Source organism: Notamacropus eugenii, chromosome 3 (assembly GCF_028372415.1).
Source record: "Notamacropus eugenii isolate mMacEug1 chromosome 3, mMacEug1.pri_v2, whole genome shotgun sequence".
NCBI lineage: Eukaryota > Metazoa > Chordata > Mammalia > Diprotodontia > Macropodidae > Notamacropus > Notamacropus eugenii.
The window spans coordinates 248,056,820-248,074,492 of record NC_092874.1 but is presented as its reverse complement, the minus strand read 5'-3'; the positions used below and the strand labels follow the sequence as shown (position 1 = coordinate 248,074,492).

The 17,673-nt window shown below is 37.3% G+C and overlaps 1 protein-coding gene across 5 annotated transcripts in view; it reads right to left on the bottom strand.

Moving 5' to 3' along the window:
* Positions 1-17,673, bottom strand: part of KCNMB4 (potassium calcium-activated channel subfamily M regulatory beta subunit 4) — a 95,448-nt gene that overhangs the window by 58,013 nt on the left and 19,762 nt on the right. For 2 of the 5 annotated variants that reach the window (XR_011977269.1, XM_072655368.1), the window contains one exon: positions 14,117-14,244. Coding sequence is in view for 3 of the 5 variants with exons in the window: in XM_072655368.1 (XP_072511469.1) it covers positions 14,117-14,244 (128 nt within the window). In the remaining 2 variants the exon portion in view is untranslated. Of the gene's footprint in view, positions 1-1,929; positions 6,612-13,983; positions 14,036-14,116; positions 14,245-17,673 lie in introns of those variants that run through there. The other 3 variants (XR_011977270.1, XM_072655370.1, XM_072655371.1) reach the window with 3 other exon arrangements.

Sequence of the window (17,673 nt, the reverse complement as noted above, 5' to 3'; positions counted from 1 at the left end):
ACAAGGAGAAGAAAAGAAGGAGAAGGAGGAGATGGAGAAGAAGAAGAAGAAGAAGCACTGAAACATTTTTTTCAGTGCACAGAGAGAAAGGTCAGAGGGAGATAGGACAGCTTTAAAGCTGTATTGAATTTTCTTTTGCACTTAGAAACAAGCTGTACTGATTAAAGATATATGCTTTAATATATAAACTTTTTCGGTTCTTTTTTGCATATGAAAATGTTCATGTTTGCTGGTATTTGTCAAGTTCAAAATAACAAAAAATAAAAACTGTTAAAACTAATTTTTGCCAGAATGCTGTCTAGCTTATCCAGTAACTTTCATCAAAATTGGTCCTTTAATAGGGTTTTCAAAGTGCTTTGCTGACATCATCTCATTTGACTCTTGTAACTTTGTTTGACTGTTACTGGTTTGTATATCCCTAATAGATTCAATCATCAACTTTTCCATCCTTACTTTTTTTCATAATTTTCCTTAAGATTGTGGAAGCATATTTTTAAAAGACTCTTTTTCAGTTTCTCTAGAAATATCAAGGAATACTATTTCTCTAGCCTAAAATCCTTTTTAAACTTTTCCCTTTAGGGAAGTGGGGAAAACAAAGGTTAGAGCCTTCTTATGAAAGTGAGTAGTGGCAGGGAAGGGAGTGATATGGATCTGAGACAGCAGAGTAATAGGAAAAGTGCAGTGAGCTTCCACCCACAAACTCCTCCAAATAGGGCTAGAAAACGCACCAAACAGCATCCTGAAGGGGATATTCAGAAAGTCACAGTGAGTCATTAGTCTGGCCCAGCCTAGCATAGCAAGATAGACAGGGAGGTCTTCAGATACTGAGACTGGGATGGGTAGGGTCAGGAGCACTTAAGTATGAGTACCCTGGAGCCCAGGGAGAGCCTGTGCACTAGGGATACAGGTATCCTCACACTCAGAATGTACCAGCCTCTGACCCATAATTGAGGAGAGGTACAAAATAGCAGCTCTGTTGTCCACCACCCAGTTCTGGATAAGGAATTTGTACAGAGTTCTGGGATCAGATGGCCCTGGGCTAGGTATGGAGAAACGAAGATTTTCAGAAGCCAGCAGCAGCAGCAATGATGTGGCTCACACTCCTGGGGAAGCAGGGTCTCATTTCTAGCATTTAGCCCAGACTTCAAAGGAATAACCAAAATAGAAAACCAGACCAAAGTGGAGTCTCCAGTTCTGCTGCTCTGAGAAAACAGCTTTCCAGCTGACTGACAGAAGCTGAGCTCTACAGCACTTTACTAGTGCTCAGATCCAACCCAGGTAAGCTAAGAAAACCACAACAGAACCAGCCCAGATCTTCCCTCCAGAAGTGTGTTGTTGTTCTATGTCTGACTCTTCAAGACCACATGGACCATAGTACACCAGGCCCTTCCATTCTCCATATCTCCAGAGGTCTGTCCAAGTTTATGTTCATTGTTTCCATAATACTATGTATCCATCTCCTCTGCTATCTTTTTGCCTTCAATCTTTCTCATCATCAAGGTCTTTTCTAATGAGTCCCCTCTTCTCATCATGTGACTAAAGTATTTAAACTTCAGCTTCTGTATTCAACCTTCCAGCAAAAAATCTGAATTATTTTTAAGTATTGACTAATTTGATCTCCTTGCTGTCCAAAGGACTGTCAAAAGTCCTTACTATCACAATTCCAAAGTATCAATTTTGCAACACTAAGTTTTCGTAATAGTTCAGTTCTTAAAGTCATACATCGCTACTGAAAAAAAAAACAGCTTTGATTGTATAAACCTTTGTCAGAAAGGTGATATCTCTGCTTTTTAGTATGCTGTCCAGATTTGCCATAGCTTTTCTTCCAAAGAGGAGCATCATTTAATTTCATGGCTGCAGTTATCATCTGTAGTGATCTTTGAGCCCGAGAATAATAAATGTGACACTGCCTCCCTTTCTTCTCCCTCTATTTGCTGGGAAGTAATGGGATCAGTTTTTAAGATCTTAGTTTTTTTAATGTTTAACTTCAAGTCAGTTTTTATACTGTCCTCTTTCACCCTCATCAAGAGGCTTGATTCCTTTTCACTTTCTTCCATAAGAGTAGTATCACCTGCATATGTGAAATTGTTGATTTTTCTCCTGGCAACCTTAATTCTGGCTTTGGATTCATCCAGCCTGCCATTTCACATGATATAAAATATAAATTAAATAAATAAGGTGATAACTAACAGCCTTGTCATATTCCTTTTCCAATCTTAAACCAACAAGTTCCCTGTTCAGTTATAACTATTGCTTCTTGGACCATATATAGGTTACTCAGGAGACAAGTAGGATGATCCAGTACTCCCATCTCTTTGAGGATTTGGCCACATTTTGATTCACACAGTTAAATTCTTTATTGTAGTCAATGAAGCAGAAGTAGATTTTTTTCTGGAACACTCTACTTTCCCCATAGTTCAGTGAATATTGGCAATTTGGTCTCTAGTTCCTCTGCCTCTTTGAAAATCAGACTGCTCTTCTGGTAATTTTTGGTTGACATATTGCTGATGCCTAGCTTGCAGACTCTTAAGCATAACCTTACTGGCATGTGAAATGAACACAATTGTTTGATAATTTGAACATTCCTTCACATTGCCCTTCTTTAGGATTGGGACATAAACTGACCTTTTCAATCCAGTGGCCATTTTTGTGTTTTCCAAATTTGCTGGAATGTTGTGCAAATCACTTTAGCAGGAGCATCTTTTAGGGTTTTAAATAGCTCAATTGGAATCCTTTCACCTCCACTAGCCTTATTGCAAGCAATGCTTTCTAAGGCCCATTTGACTTCATTCTCTAGGATGCTTGGCTCTAGATCACACCATCATGGTTATCAGTGATGTTAAAAATTTTTCTTGTATAGTTCTTTTGTGTATTCTTGCCACCTCTTCTTAACTTCTTCTGCTTCAGATCAATCACTACCATTTTTGTCTTTTATCATGCCCATTTTTGCATGAAACTTTTCCTTGATATCTCTAATTTTAGATCATTTGTCTTTCCCATTCTATTATTTTCTTCTATTTCTTTGCATTACTCATTTAGGAAAATCTTTTTATCTCTCCCTGCTATTCTTTGGAATTCTGCATTTAGTTGGCAGCCCTAATATCAATTCTCAGGTCAAGAAAAACACTGCAAACTAGCCAAACTGGCTTTCTCTCAGTTCCTTGTGCAAAAAACTCCATTTCCTCTCTCCATTATTTCCCACTGGCCATCCTCCATGCCTGAAAGGCATTTACTCCTCAACTCCATCTCAAAGAACCTCTTTGGTCATTCAAAACAAAGCTCCAAAATCCCTCAGATCCCAAGGTTGTCCCTTTATAAACGTCTCTGCATTTACATGTATTTAATTTCCTTATATTTATTTTACATACAATTTAAATCTTTTTCTCCCCATTTAGAAATTACGTTCTTTGAGAGTAGAGATTTTTTCATGCATACTTATATTCCTCAGCAACTAGCACACTACCTGATACATAATAGGGGCTTACCAAATATATGTTGGCTGATTTATTGATTACAATTGGAAGGAATACTCAAATCAATAAGTTCCCACAACCACCATATTATTAGAGTAAAACTGGAATAGCTTTTTAAAGCTGCCATGATTAGGATCCTAGGATTTTTAGACTTGTAAAGGATCTTCAAAGACTACAATCACTTCATTTCCCAGATGAAAAAATGGAAACCCGGAGAAGTTAAATCTTTTGCCCAATGTCACCTAAGTAGTAACTGGCAGATAAGGGATTCAAACTCTTGTTTGCTACACTGATTAACATTTAACTTGCAATTAACTAAAATCCCCAAGGCTTTTTCATATGATTAGCTGTTAACTCATATTCTCCCATGCTCACAACACAATCATGTACTTATGAAGTTGACTGTTTGAATCTATATGCAGGACTAAACATTTGATTTTTCTTCAATTCAATCTTGTTAGCTCAGGCCCATTCTTCTAGGCTTTCAAGATCTTTTAGAACCTAGTTCTATCAATCAAGCAAGTAATATACATTTATTAAGGGCCTACTTATGCCAAGGACTGTGCTAAGCTCTGGGGAAAACTTTGTGACCTCATTTGGGGTTTTCTTGGCAAAAGTATTGGAGTAGTTTGCTATTTCCTCCTACAGTTCAGTTTACAAATAAGGAAACTAAGGTAAACAAAAGACTTCCCAGGGTCATACAGCTAGGAAGTATCTGAGGCCAGATTTGAATTCACAAAGATGAGTCTTCCTGACTCCAGGACTAGCTAGCACTCTTATCTACACCACTCAACTGCCCAAACAAGCTATATATAGGATAAATTGGAAATAATGAAGAGAGAGAAGGCATTTGAGTTGACATATTGAGAAAGGAAGGCTTCCCATAGAAGATGAATTTTAATTAGGACTTAAAGGAAGGCAGGGAAGCCAGTAGGTGGAGAAGAGGAGGGAGAGCTTTCTAGACATGAGGGACAGTCAGAAAAATGCCCAGAGATGAGAAGTGGAGTGTTGTATGTGGAACAGCAAGGAAGCCGATGTGAATGAATTGAAGAATACACAGTAGGTGTAGGAAGATGGGAAAAGCAGAAGGGATCTAGGTTATGCAAGACTTTGACCACCAAGTAGAGGATTTTGTATTCTCTCAGAACTTTGGAAACTTCCTTTTCCAGAAGCTGGTGAGAGCTGAGAATAAACAAGGAAAGTGTAGGTGTTTTCATTTGCAACTATTTCTGGATCGAAGTGGTTTGGATGAAAGTGATATGGTCCTGAGGGACTTGACTGTGGGAGCCAAGACTTCTTGGGGGAAGAGAATCCATGAGAGATTATGGCAACAAATACAAATCTACAACCCTGGTGATAGAGGACAGTAGAGAGCAGAAACAACTGGGCGGGAGTGGTAAGCAGAAGTAGGTATAATCTGGAGCATAGACAATGGGTATCTGTTGGTGAGGGGCTTATTCCAGGTGCTTCTCTTCTGTCCCCTTGCATTCCACAGTGCCTAGGAAGAGAGATCAGCCTTGCTCTCTCCCTCTGTGGCTAAGTCAGACCTCTTTGGAAGTGTTGTTTTGGGCCTAAATCTGTTTTAATTCTTATGCTATTAAAACTGTGGCTAACTATTAAACTGTGTTAGGAGTACTCGGATCCACAATTAAGGGGTTGATTTGGAAAAACCAGCAGATTGAAAACTGCTGTACTGACAGTATCTTCTAGCTGAGAGCTCATAGCCTAAGAAAAAATTTACTGATTTATTTGAACAATGTCCCAATTTAGAAAGAAAATGCTTTCACTTTAATCTCTCTTTGCCACAAGGCTGGGTCTGAAAGAAAATTACTCTCCTAGAAGAGCTGGGGAAACTTCTAGAGAGAAAGCCATGTTCCAAGAGAGGAGTTCATCCCAGGAAAACCTCACCCATAAAAAGGTGGGAGAGGGTAAAATAACTGGAAAACTCAGCCTGCCTGTTTACCACCCTAGCAATCACTGGAACACTTTGTATCTTCTGATGCCTAATATGTCTTTGTTCATGTTACTGACTGGACCAGAGCCAAGGACCAAGATCTTGCAAACAATTAAAGAACTTCTTTCTCATTTATATCAATTTGTTCATTAATCAACATTCTTTGAATATAGCTGTTGAATCAGCTACGAGTACATTTTGAATCCTGCTTTGGACACACACCCAGGGCAAATAATTTATACTCTCTCAACCTCAGTTTCTCCTCTGTTAAATAGAAATAATTACATCATTCTGAATGTGTTCTTCCTTCTGAGCTTTGACTTAGGATACCATCATAGCTTTCTCTAGCCCTGTGCTTGATGTGTCTTGTCTGGAGGAGATGCATGTATTTGCAAATATCATCTTTGTCTATTGGTTCAATCTGATCTCGGCATTCAAACTCAAAAGCCTTCACTTTTTCTTTGGCATGAGTTCAAATGCCATTTTGACATTACTTGACCCAATTTACATGAGAGTGGGAAATTAGTATGTTTTTAGGTAAAATCATATGACTTGATGTTATCTATGTACATCAACTGATTAATATTATGTGTCAATGTGACTTCCCTTTGAGTTGAAATCCATACTCAGTTTAATTCAAAAGAGATTGTGATGGATAGGACTGACCTAAATCATAACAGGCTTAAAATGTCTCTATGAAAAGTGTTACATTTTAAAATATATAATTTGTTCTTGACATTACGGTGCTGTTGGTGTGCTGTTATTGCTATTAATACTTTAACTGGACCTGTAATTTCAGCAGTATAGGCAGCTTCAAGTGATGAACTCCTTCTACCAAGGCAAACCAACTCCTTCTGTACAACTGATAATCTTAGAGGTTCTCCTGGAGCATGAAGAGATTAGGTGATTTGCTGAGGATCACAGAACTAATGTGTGTCAGATGCGGGACTTGAAACTAGATTGCTTTGGCTCTGAAGCATAGTCTCTATCATACCATGCAGTCTGTCTCTTATTGTTCATGATTGATATTATTACTATGACTGCTGTTGTAATTATCATATAAAAACTATTATTTTCATTTTGTTTAATGCAGTTCAGATAGAAGCAGTCCTGAAGCAAGTCATTCTCTTGTTCCTATTCATTTCCCATGGCTTGGAGATTATGAGAATTTGGTATGGTGACATCTGTTAAAAAAATAAAAAGATTGTTCTCAGGTTGTACGTTCTATGGGTGATCGTGGGCAACAGTTTGATATACAATACTTTTATCGTTTATTAAGCAAGGTCTCAAGTGTATATTGAGGTCTGTATTTTTAATACAGGTATTTGTTGTCTGTCAATTCATGAAAGATAGTGAGCTTCTAATGTTAAATCTAGCCATTGGGTCATAATTTGGTAGTGCTAAATTGTTGCTGCCTGCGATAATGTATAGTTCTAGTTTCCTTACATAGTAGACATTGGTCATTACTGTTTTATTATTATATAATTAACAAGCCCACATTTCTTTATTTCACACACAAAGATGTCATAAGAGACTATCAAGTACCCATCTGAAACTGAGATGAATTTATATCTACAGCATTCCCTTAATCTGCCAGACGATCCATTAAAAAAGAAAATGAAATTAGTTTGGCATAACTATTTTTAGTGAAACTATTAGCCAGGTTCTATCCTAGAATCTACCCTAGAATTTTTTGAGGGATTGATGTTAAGCTTGATAATCTCTATTTTCCTATATCCACCTATTTCTACTTTGGAACAAGTATTTTTAAGCACTCACACACTGGGTGCCAGGCACTATAAAATCAGGGCATTGGCTCTCTCTGAACTTCTGGCACTCCTTCTGTTCTCCATGATTCCCAAAAGATTATCAAAGGCAGTTCTGCAATCACAGCCACAAGTTCTTTAAAAATACTTGGATATGTTTCATCTGGCCTGGAGCATCTAACTTAGATAAAATAGATATGTACTCTCTTACTATTCCAATAAATGGGTGTGCAAGGCTGAGGGGACAGCTGAGAATACATGATGATGATGATAACTAACATTTATGTAGCACTTGAAGGTCTGCAAAGTGCTTTATGAATATCTCAGATAGTTTTTATCATGAGTAATGGATCCTTACAGAGGTCAAATATATGACAGGGATCACTCTCTAGACCAGAGGTCTGAACTTTTTTGTATCATGGATCTCTTCTCAGAATAAACATTTTAAAAGCATAAGATACATAGGATTACAAAGGAAACCAATTATATTGAAATATAGTTGTCAACTATTAAAAAATATTTTTAAAAAACAAATTCATGGTCCTTAGGTTAAGAACCCCTGATTTAGATCACATAATGCACCAAAGTGAAACAACAGATTTTAACTGTAAAAGTAAGAAGTAACTGGAAATTTTCATAGAATCATAGAACCCAAAATTTGAAAGACATATGAAAGGTCATCTAATCCATACTATACCTGATTCCATAAAAGCCCCAAGAAATGATTATCCAGCTTTTGGTTGAATAGGGGAACCTGATAATTTCATAACTATGGAGAGTTATAACTGACAAAAAGTTTCTCCTTGCGTAAAGTATAAATCTAGCCACACATAACCATTTTAATATTTTGAAGTTGATTTTTTTAACCAAAATGGAACACTATATCCCTATTAGATGACATCTTAATAGAAATCAACATTCTAGGCTATTGAGATCTTTTTTGAATTATAACTTTGTCATCTAATATTTTAGTTATCTTTCACAACTTTTGTCACCTGCAGATGTGACAAGTATGCCTTTTATACCTTCATCCAAACCATAAAAATATTAAATAAATTAGGACTAAGGAAAATTCCTTGGATCACTCTCTTAGAACCTCCTCCAAGTTGACGGAAAGTCATTAATGGTTATCCTTTGGGTCCAGTTCAGCCATTTTTCAGTCTGTCTAGCTCTTTGAGACCCCATTTAGAGTTTTCTTGGTAAAGAGATTGGAGTGGTTTGCCATTTCCTTCTCCAGCTCACTTTATATATGGGGTAACTGAGGCAAACAGGATTAAGTGACTTGTCCAGGTTCACAGAGCTAGTGAATGTCTGAGGCTAAATTTGAACTTGGGAAGATGAGTCTTCCTGACTCCAGACCCAACACTCTTATCTACTGTGCTATAAATTGGATGAACCACATGTCCTCCTTAGTTAGACAAACATCACAAATCTCAGATTGGATAACCGAGGTCTCTAGGTTCTTTAAAAAAAGCACTTGAGAGTAATGGACTGTTTCAGTTTTTGAATTTGTACCCCCCAGCAACTAACATAGTTCTTGGTACATTGTAGGTACTTAATAATGATTGTGAGGCACTCTAGAAACCTTCAGGATGACATGATTTTCCAGATATAATATATGCCCTTAAGTTTCTCTCAAGATATTACACAGTAATTGAATAACGTTAACAAAGCTAATGCCCAATGACTTTTGGTCTCATTCTAAAATATTACTCCTGTGTATCTGGAGGGTAAAGGGACTAAATCCTATGTAGTGAAGAAATGTGGAACACAAAGTGCTCTTAGCAGAATTCTCTTATTTGAGGGAGAATACAAATAGGGCTTAGGACACAGTTAAGATTAAACTGTCGGCCATTTATATTAGATGGAGTATGAAGAAGGTATCACACTGAGTGTACCTCACTCACCCTTTTTCTTTAATTTTCCCTGATTCAGGGTACATGTATGACTATGTCCAATACTTTTATCCTTAGATACTGGAAACACTAAAATGTAACTTTCAAGGTACCTGTCATTTTCATTTTATCAACCAGTTGTTCCTTCTATAGTGGTCAGAATTCATTCCTTTAAGATAAATCTCAGAAAATCATATCAAATAACTTTTGTAATTACAGGTCTTACCTACTGTGATTATTACCAGGAACTGCCTGGTCTCACTGTCCCACTACATCTAGGTGAACCTCCTTATATCCCTTTATGTGTTCATACCTTCTTACACTCTGAAACTAGTTTTTGTCCTGAATAACAAGGATGTAAGGAACTCTTTACTCAGAGAGTGATTAGATCAGTATTAAATGTCTTTCTTATTACTATTGGCATTCCTCTTTGTTTCTCCCTGTACTGGCACCTTCGCGTGGAGTCCTGATCTTTTATACTTGTTGGTTTATCCTTTTCCTGATTGCTAATTTCCTCTGTCTCCTGACATATGTGCTTTTCCTACTTCCTATATGTTAATTCTGCTTTTGACTCTGTGTGTAGTCTCACTTCAGTCTGTGCTTGCTCTGCTAGCCATTTGCCTGCTCTCTCACCAGTCCATGGCCCACACACCCTGTGTTCAGTGTAGAGGAATCACATTCTAGGAAGGACATTGGTAAGTTAGAGAAGAGACCAAACAGAACAGTGAAACACCCTCAGATAAGCCACATGCACATTAGTTGAGGGAATTGGAGATATTTGGCTTAAAGTAAGAATCACATGATCCTTCTTTAGAACATATGAAAGTTGTCATGGGGAAACGATATTAAAATTGTTCTACCTGGTCCCATGAGGGATGGCAAGAACTTTCAGTTTTTCTAGCTTTCATGTCTTTTGTGAGATCCAGTTCCATGTCACCAATTGCCTGCTGGGTATTTCCATTTCAAACTCAGTATATCCCACACCAAATTCATTTGCCTTTTCCCCATGTCTCTTCTTAACTTCTCTTTGTCTTTCAAGAGAACCATCATTCTTTCAGTCACCAGGTTCACAATCTGGCAGTCCTTGATTCTTTGCTCTCCCTTACTCTCCATACCCAAGACTGGTTAGTGTTGTCCATTCTACCCCCAGAGCCTCTCCAGTAAGCCCTTCTCTTCTTTCCACTTCCATAGTCACCACCTTAACTCAAGTCCTATTCAACTGATGAGGGGAATAAGGAGAATACAACAGAGAGGACTAATTCAGGAGCCTTCTAATTGGTCTCCATTCAGCCTAACCCACTCTCCACAGAGCTGCACACTGATGTTCCTAAAGCACAGGTCTGATCCTGTCACTCTCTGCTAGAGATACAGCAGTGCTTGTGGGATAAAACACAGACTCCTCCATTTGGCATTTCAAGTCCTTCACAATCTGGCTTTACCCTAATTTTCCATGGTGATAACATATTACTCCTTACACTCTGTACCTTCCAGCCAAACTGGTCTGCTTACTGTTCTCCATATTCAGGCTCCACACCTTGGCACAGGCTGCCATCTCTTGAGCTTGGAATGCTCTCCCTCCTCCCCCAGCTGCCACCTCCTGCAAGAGGCATTTCCTGATTCCCACAGCTGTCAGTGCTCATCCTCTGCCTGAAATGACTTCCTATTCATTTTGTATTTACTTATCTGTGCACGTATTATTAAGTAAACTTATTTAGGGCAGGGATAGTATAATTTTTATCTTTGGATTCATTCCAAGCACTTGATACAGTATCACACAGTGGACACCTAATAAACATTTGTTAAATTTGACCTAGGAGTAGTCAATTAATCAATAAATCTATCAGTTGACAAGCATTTATGAAGCACTTCCTTTGTGCCAGGCACTGTGCTGGGTGCTGGAGATACAAAAACTGAAAAAATCCTAATACTCAAGGAGCTCACATCGTAACAAGAAAGACCAGTACATAGGTAAGTATATAAAGAATAAATATAAGCTAATGAAAAAAAGAGTTAAATACAGGGGGGATATGGAGAGTAGGGACTGGTGAATGGGAGAAGCAAGAAAAATTTCCTGTAGAAGGTGGAAGGGTGGCATTCTAAGAGGCAGAGGTGAAAAGGAAGTAAGTTACAGGTATGGGATGTACCCAGTGCCAAGACTGGAGATCGAGAACTGTGAATGAAAATTCACTGAGGAAATGCAGTTGGGAGAGACCAGTTAGGAGAACTCTGCAATAATCCTGGAAAATGCAATGAGGACCTGAACTAAAGTGACGGTTGTGTGAGTAGAGAGAAGGGGTTGAATGCTGGAGCTATTGTAGAAGTAGAAATTACAAAATTAGGCAACGGACTATATATATAGACTGAGGGAGAATGAGCAGTTTAAGATGATGTCAAGGTTATGAACCTAGGAAAATGAAAGAAAGGTGGTACTTCTGACAGAAAAGGGAAGTGGAGAAGATGGAGAGGAGGCAATGTCTAATAGGCAATTGGTGAAGTGCAAATGAAACTGGGGCTCTGACTGGATATATAGATCTATGAGCCATCTGCAGAAAGATGACTTGAGAGGTATGAATCTTTCAAATGAGAGAAAAGAGGGGAGAGGGAGTGAAAGGAAGAGGGAGAGAGTGAAAGCAAGAGAGAGAAGGAAGAGGAGAGGTAGGGGAGGGAAAGAGAAAAGAGGAGAGGAGAGGAGTGAAGAGGAGAGGAGAGGAGAGGACAATAAGAGAATGAGGTCTAGGCTAGGAGTCATAGTTCAAGAAAGGCAAATTTTGGCTCAGTGTTAAGACAAAATTTCTAACTGCAGTTACTCAAAAGCAGAATGAGCTACCTCAAAAGATACTGGGTTTCTCTTTACAGGAGGTCTCAGTCAAAGACTGAATAATCACTGGTTTGGTTATATTGTATTGTAGAGGGGGCTGTTGTTCAGGCATGGACCAGATGACTTCTGAGTTCCCTTCCAACTCTGACATTCTGCGATTCTATGAACATTCATTGTGCTCTCACAAGGCAGTTATGAAGGTTTTGTAAACCTTAAGGTGATATCTAAATATGAGCTATTATATAATAAATAATAATCTATAATGAATATATGTTATATTGAATATATTATATTATATATTGTTATATTGAATGTTGTGAGGTCCTCTAGATCTAGATCAAAATAATACTAATAATATAATAAATATGACCTATAAAGTATTCATTTTATCACAGAGTTAAGATCTTAAACCTAACCTAATCCAACCACTTCATTTTATAAAGGAAGAAAATGAGATCCTAGGTGGCCTGGTTGATTAATGACAGTGCTATTACAAGAGCCTGTAATCTCCAGATTTCGGTGTTCTTTTCCTCACAGTACAATGCCTACCTCTCGTTGGCACTATGGTCCTTTACTCTATGTGTAAACCAACATTTACTGAGACCCTATCAGAGCAGAAAAGTTTTGAAGCTAGCTAAAGCTAAGTCCTTTTAGCCTTCTGATGTGAACGTGGATTTCAAGGAAAACTGTTACCAAACACTCTCTTCTTACGACAGAATTCAGCCTAGCTTTCATTTCTCATTTATTGATGTTGCCAGACTGTGGAGCACTAGAGTAGAGACCATCTCTCTTCTCCCAAAAGTGCCTTTTCATTTTGCAGTCACATTATGCCTACAGAAAAGAACATGCTCTGACCTGGAATAGTAAGAAATAGAAGCTATTTAAGAAGCTAATATATTTCACTCACTGTAGATCTGATCCACAGGAAAATATTTCTATTTCTTAAGGAATATCAGTTTCTTATAATGAAACATTTAACCTCCTCAAAAAGAAAATGTGAATTCTTTCCAGACAGAAATTGATCACTTTTGCATCACTAGACAAACTTTTTCCAATAGAATGGAAAGCACTGCTTCCCAGACAAAAAAGAATAGTTTCTGTCAAGGCTTTCCTAATAGAATTATTTACAAAATAAATAATTATAAATTATTTTCAATTATTTTCACATATTTTCAATTATTGTAAAATTATAAGGGGTATGATGAAATTTTTCAGAAAGACTTTAATAATATTCATTGTGATCAGAGATCTTAGATTGAGAGCTAGTTAACTGGGCCCTCAGTTTTATGTTCAGACCCTGAGTTTCAGAACATAAGGCAACTTCTCTGAAGTTACACAAGTAGTAAGCATCAGTCAAGATTTTAATGAAGGTCCTCTTGACCTTCAACGTGATATTTGGTGATCTTTCTACTACAGAACAAAATCAAAATAAATAATAAAGCATTTTATTTATATTATAGTAGTAGTAGTTATACTGGTAATAGCATTGATAGTGGTAGTGGAAATAATAGTAAGCAGTAATATAATGATTTTAGATTTGAAAAATGCTTATGAGATAATATCTCATGTTATCCTCACAACAACACTTAGAGGTAAGTACTATTATTATATCTATTTTATAGTTGGGAAAATTGAGGAAACCTATGGTTAAGTGACCTGTCCAGAGTTACAGAGACTAAATGTCTGAAGCTGGATTTGATTTTAGGTCTTCCTGACTCCAGGGCCACCTGGTGCTCTATACATCAGGTGTATAAATGACCTAGTTGTCTAAACTGATTCATGCTAATAATGAAAATAATATTTTATCAAGTATACATAATTACCATTAAATTCTTAAACCAATATAGATTATCCAAGCAGAACATTAACTCTGGCAGTTCCTTCTATGCTGGAAAAATTTCAAATATGAGTGCAATGACAGATCACATTTATTATCTAAGGAGCAGTCCAGCTAAATTCCAAGGTTCGTTACCATGTTGGTCATAGGACAATGACTCTTTCAACTGATGCAGCTCTTAATGATGGTATGCCCAGTTAAGGAGAGTCTAAGATCTGTGTCACTGAGCAGAATACTCACCCTAACAAAATCAAGTTGCTTGGAGCACCACTGAAGTAAGGGAGGACAGAATCTATATGGGCACAAACAATATCAGGGATGAAAGAACAGGTAATAGAAATGTTCAGACTGGAACACATCAATGTGAACTTACCTCTGATACTGATTAAAATAGCAAGTGAATGGCTGAGAACCAACTTCATCTTCCCAGTACTGTTGCCAAGTCATGACACTTTCCAAATTCTTCTGATTTTCTCTTTCGCAAGGAGGGATATATGAGCACTGGCAAAACAGAATGTAAGAAGTAGAATTAGCACCTTGCATGATATTACAAGATGTGGAGAAGATCCAAACTTTTACTAGAGAGGGAATGCAACAAATATAGTGGATCTAATTAATTTTAGTTATCATAAAAAATAAATTTTATTTTAAAATTCCAATTTAAAGCAATTATAGAAATGCACATCATGTCCATTAATTTATAGGAATAAAGGCACTACCATGAACAACTGACAAAAATATAATAGAAAAACAAAAATCCATACTCTCTGAAATGTAGAGTTCAGATAGCGATCTTGGGCAAATCCCTTCTTCCTAGACATTAATGAGAAAACTAGATTAGAAGACCCCTAAATGCCTTCTAGCTCTAAATCTATGGTTCTATCTATCTATCTGGGGACTATCAGCCAGGGATGGAGACAAAATAAGTTCAACCCCATCCATTTTTCCTCTCTAAGGACCATCAAATATTCTTATATGTCACCCTTTCTGCACATCATCCTTCACATACACTCTTTAAGTACACAGCCACACTCATATTCCTATTTTTTTTTCCTGTCTTATTAGACCTTCTAATCAGTAGAATACTATTTCACAGTGGAATATTCTCTATAGTCTATAGGAAGATACTTGTTCTCTGAATATATAATCTCAAGGGATTTTTTCAAAACATATCTCTAGACATTTTTCTAGACATATCTCTAATAAAGTATGCTCTCTGAAAGCATTCCACATCATCCCCTACCAGTTTCTCCTTCACTCTGATCTCATAAAGAGACAGACCTTCTCCTTACTCCTCCTCCTCTACTTGGATCCTTCATTGCAACCTCACCAGGCTTCTCCAGCAGATTGCCCGTACTACCATTCCCACTAATTATTAGCTCCTTCGTGGATGACTATAAATATGTTCATGGAGCTCCCTCATCCTTAAAAAGTCTTACTTGCATATACCATAATTTGTTCAGTCATTCTCAATTAATAAATGCCTCCCAAGTTTCCAGTTCTTTGCCACTACAAAAAAAAGAGTTGCTAGAAATATTTTTGTTTATATAGCTTCTTTTCTCTTTTATTAATCTCTGGAGCATAGGTATAGTAGGTGTACTGCTGGATCAAAGGATATGTAGAGTATGGTAGGTAACTTTTGGAGTATATTTCCCAATTACTTTACAAAATGGCTGGAATAATTCACAACCTCAACAATAGTTCATTAATATGTCTATATTCCCACAGCCCCTCAACATTTGTCATTTTCTTTCTTGGTCAGTTGCCAATCTGATGAGTGTGAGATCGCTTTAATTTTCATTTCTCTAATTATTAGTAATTTGTAGTATTTTTTTTCATATGACTATTGATAGCTCGAATCTCTTCCTTTCAAAACTGTCTATATCCTTTTTGATGGGGTCTATCCCTTTCTAACTCTGTTGCAAGTATAAATAAGGAAAGTGAGAATAAATGCCATTTGTACAGATTTTACCAAGCAAACATGTAGACATGTTTATACTGAGCACCCACAATGTATGAAACGCTCTATAGTGCTGTGCACATTGAGATTTCAAAAGAGATAAATGAAATATGATTCTTTCCCTTAAAACGTTCACAGATTTAGAGGGTTATAAAGTCGAGGCTCCAACATAGCACCTTCTTAGTTCAGATTCAATGCTGGGATGAAATGAAGTACTCACAAGCCACTTCACACTTAACAAAAAACAAAGTAGGTTTGCCCCAAAACAGCAAGAATACACAATTACACAATAGCACTAGTCATCCATCAAGTCTTAGAAGTACAGAGTCTGCATATCTGGGACTTTTATGTCCCTAGATGACCAGGAAGCCAGAGCCAATCAGGTCCTGGGAGCAACTTTATCCTATCAACATACCACTCCTTAGTGGCAAGGTCCTAAGGATAGACTGGAGTAGTGGTGTCAAACTCAAAATTGAAATGTAACCCTGTGGGCCTCACATTGACTTAGAAAAATCACAAATTAGTATTGTCTATATTGTATTTTTAATTATATTGCTAAACATTTCCCAATTACATTTTAATCTATTTTGGACCACATTTGGGAATTTCGCAGGTTCTAGAGGACATTGCACTCTTTTTTTTTTTTTTGATAGAATTCTATTTTTTAAAAATTTATTTTCAGTGTTCCACAATCACTACCATACAACCTAGATTTTTTCTTTCCCTCCCTCCCTCTCCCCCATTTTCCTCCTGCCTCCCTGAGATAGCATACAATTTTATATTGGTTCTACACATACATTCCTATTAAATACATTTTCACCATAGTCATGTTGCATAGAAGAATTAAAATGAATGGGAGAAATCACATAACAAACCAAAACGTAATACAAAAGAAAATGATCTGCTACAATCTGCTATTGAATTCCATAGTTCTTTCTCTGGATGTGGAAGGCATTTTGCCTTAAAAGGCCATTGGGAATTTTTCAAGTCCTTGCATTGCAATGAAGTTCTAAGTCTACCAGAAAAAATCCTCACACACTGTGATTGTTGCAACGTACAAAGTTCTCCTGGTTCTGCTCCTTTCGCTCAGCATCAGATCATATAAATCTTTCCAGGCCTTTCTGAAGTCTTCCTGTTCGTCATTTCTTATAGCGCAATAGTATTCCATTACATTCATATACCACAACTTGTTCATCCATTCCCCAGTTGATGGGCATCCCCTCGATTTTCAGTTCTTGCTCACCACAAAGAGAGCTGCTATAAATATTTTTGTACATGGGGGACCCTCTCCCATTTTTATGATCTCTTTGGGATACAGTCCTAGAAGTGATATTGCTGGGTCAAAGGGTATGCACATTTTTGAAGCCCTTTGGGCATAGTTCCAAATTGCTCTCCAAAATGATTGGATCACCTCACAGCTCCACCAACAATGAATTAGTGTTCCAACTCTCTCACATCTTCTCCAACATTTATCATCTTCCTATTTTGTCATGTTAGCCAAACTGATAGGTGTAATGTGGTACCTCAGAGTTGTTTTGATTTGCAACTCTCTAATCAATAGTGATTGAGAGCATTTTTTCCTATGACTGTAGATATCTTTAATTTCTTCCTCTGAAAATTGCCTGTTCATGTTCTTTGACCATTTATCAATTGAGGAATGACCTGAATTCGGACATTGCACTCTTTAAATGCCTATAAAGCTTTTTATTGGGCAGTACAAAAGATGAAAAGGAGGAAAGAGGAAGTCTCCTTCTCCACACAATGTGATAAATACATACCCATTATAGCTAAATATCAATAACTTCACCTATGAGAAAGCAAATGACCTCCCAGCAATAGTACCTCTTGTTTCCCCAAGTCCTTTCTGGGAAGTTCTCTGAATCATCTCAGAGGAAAGGAAGCCATCCAAATGGGTTACTTCTTGGCCTGAGCTACTTCTTCAGGGTATAAGGAGCCTTCTGAAGAGGCAA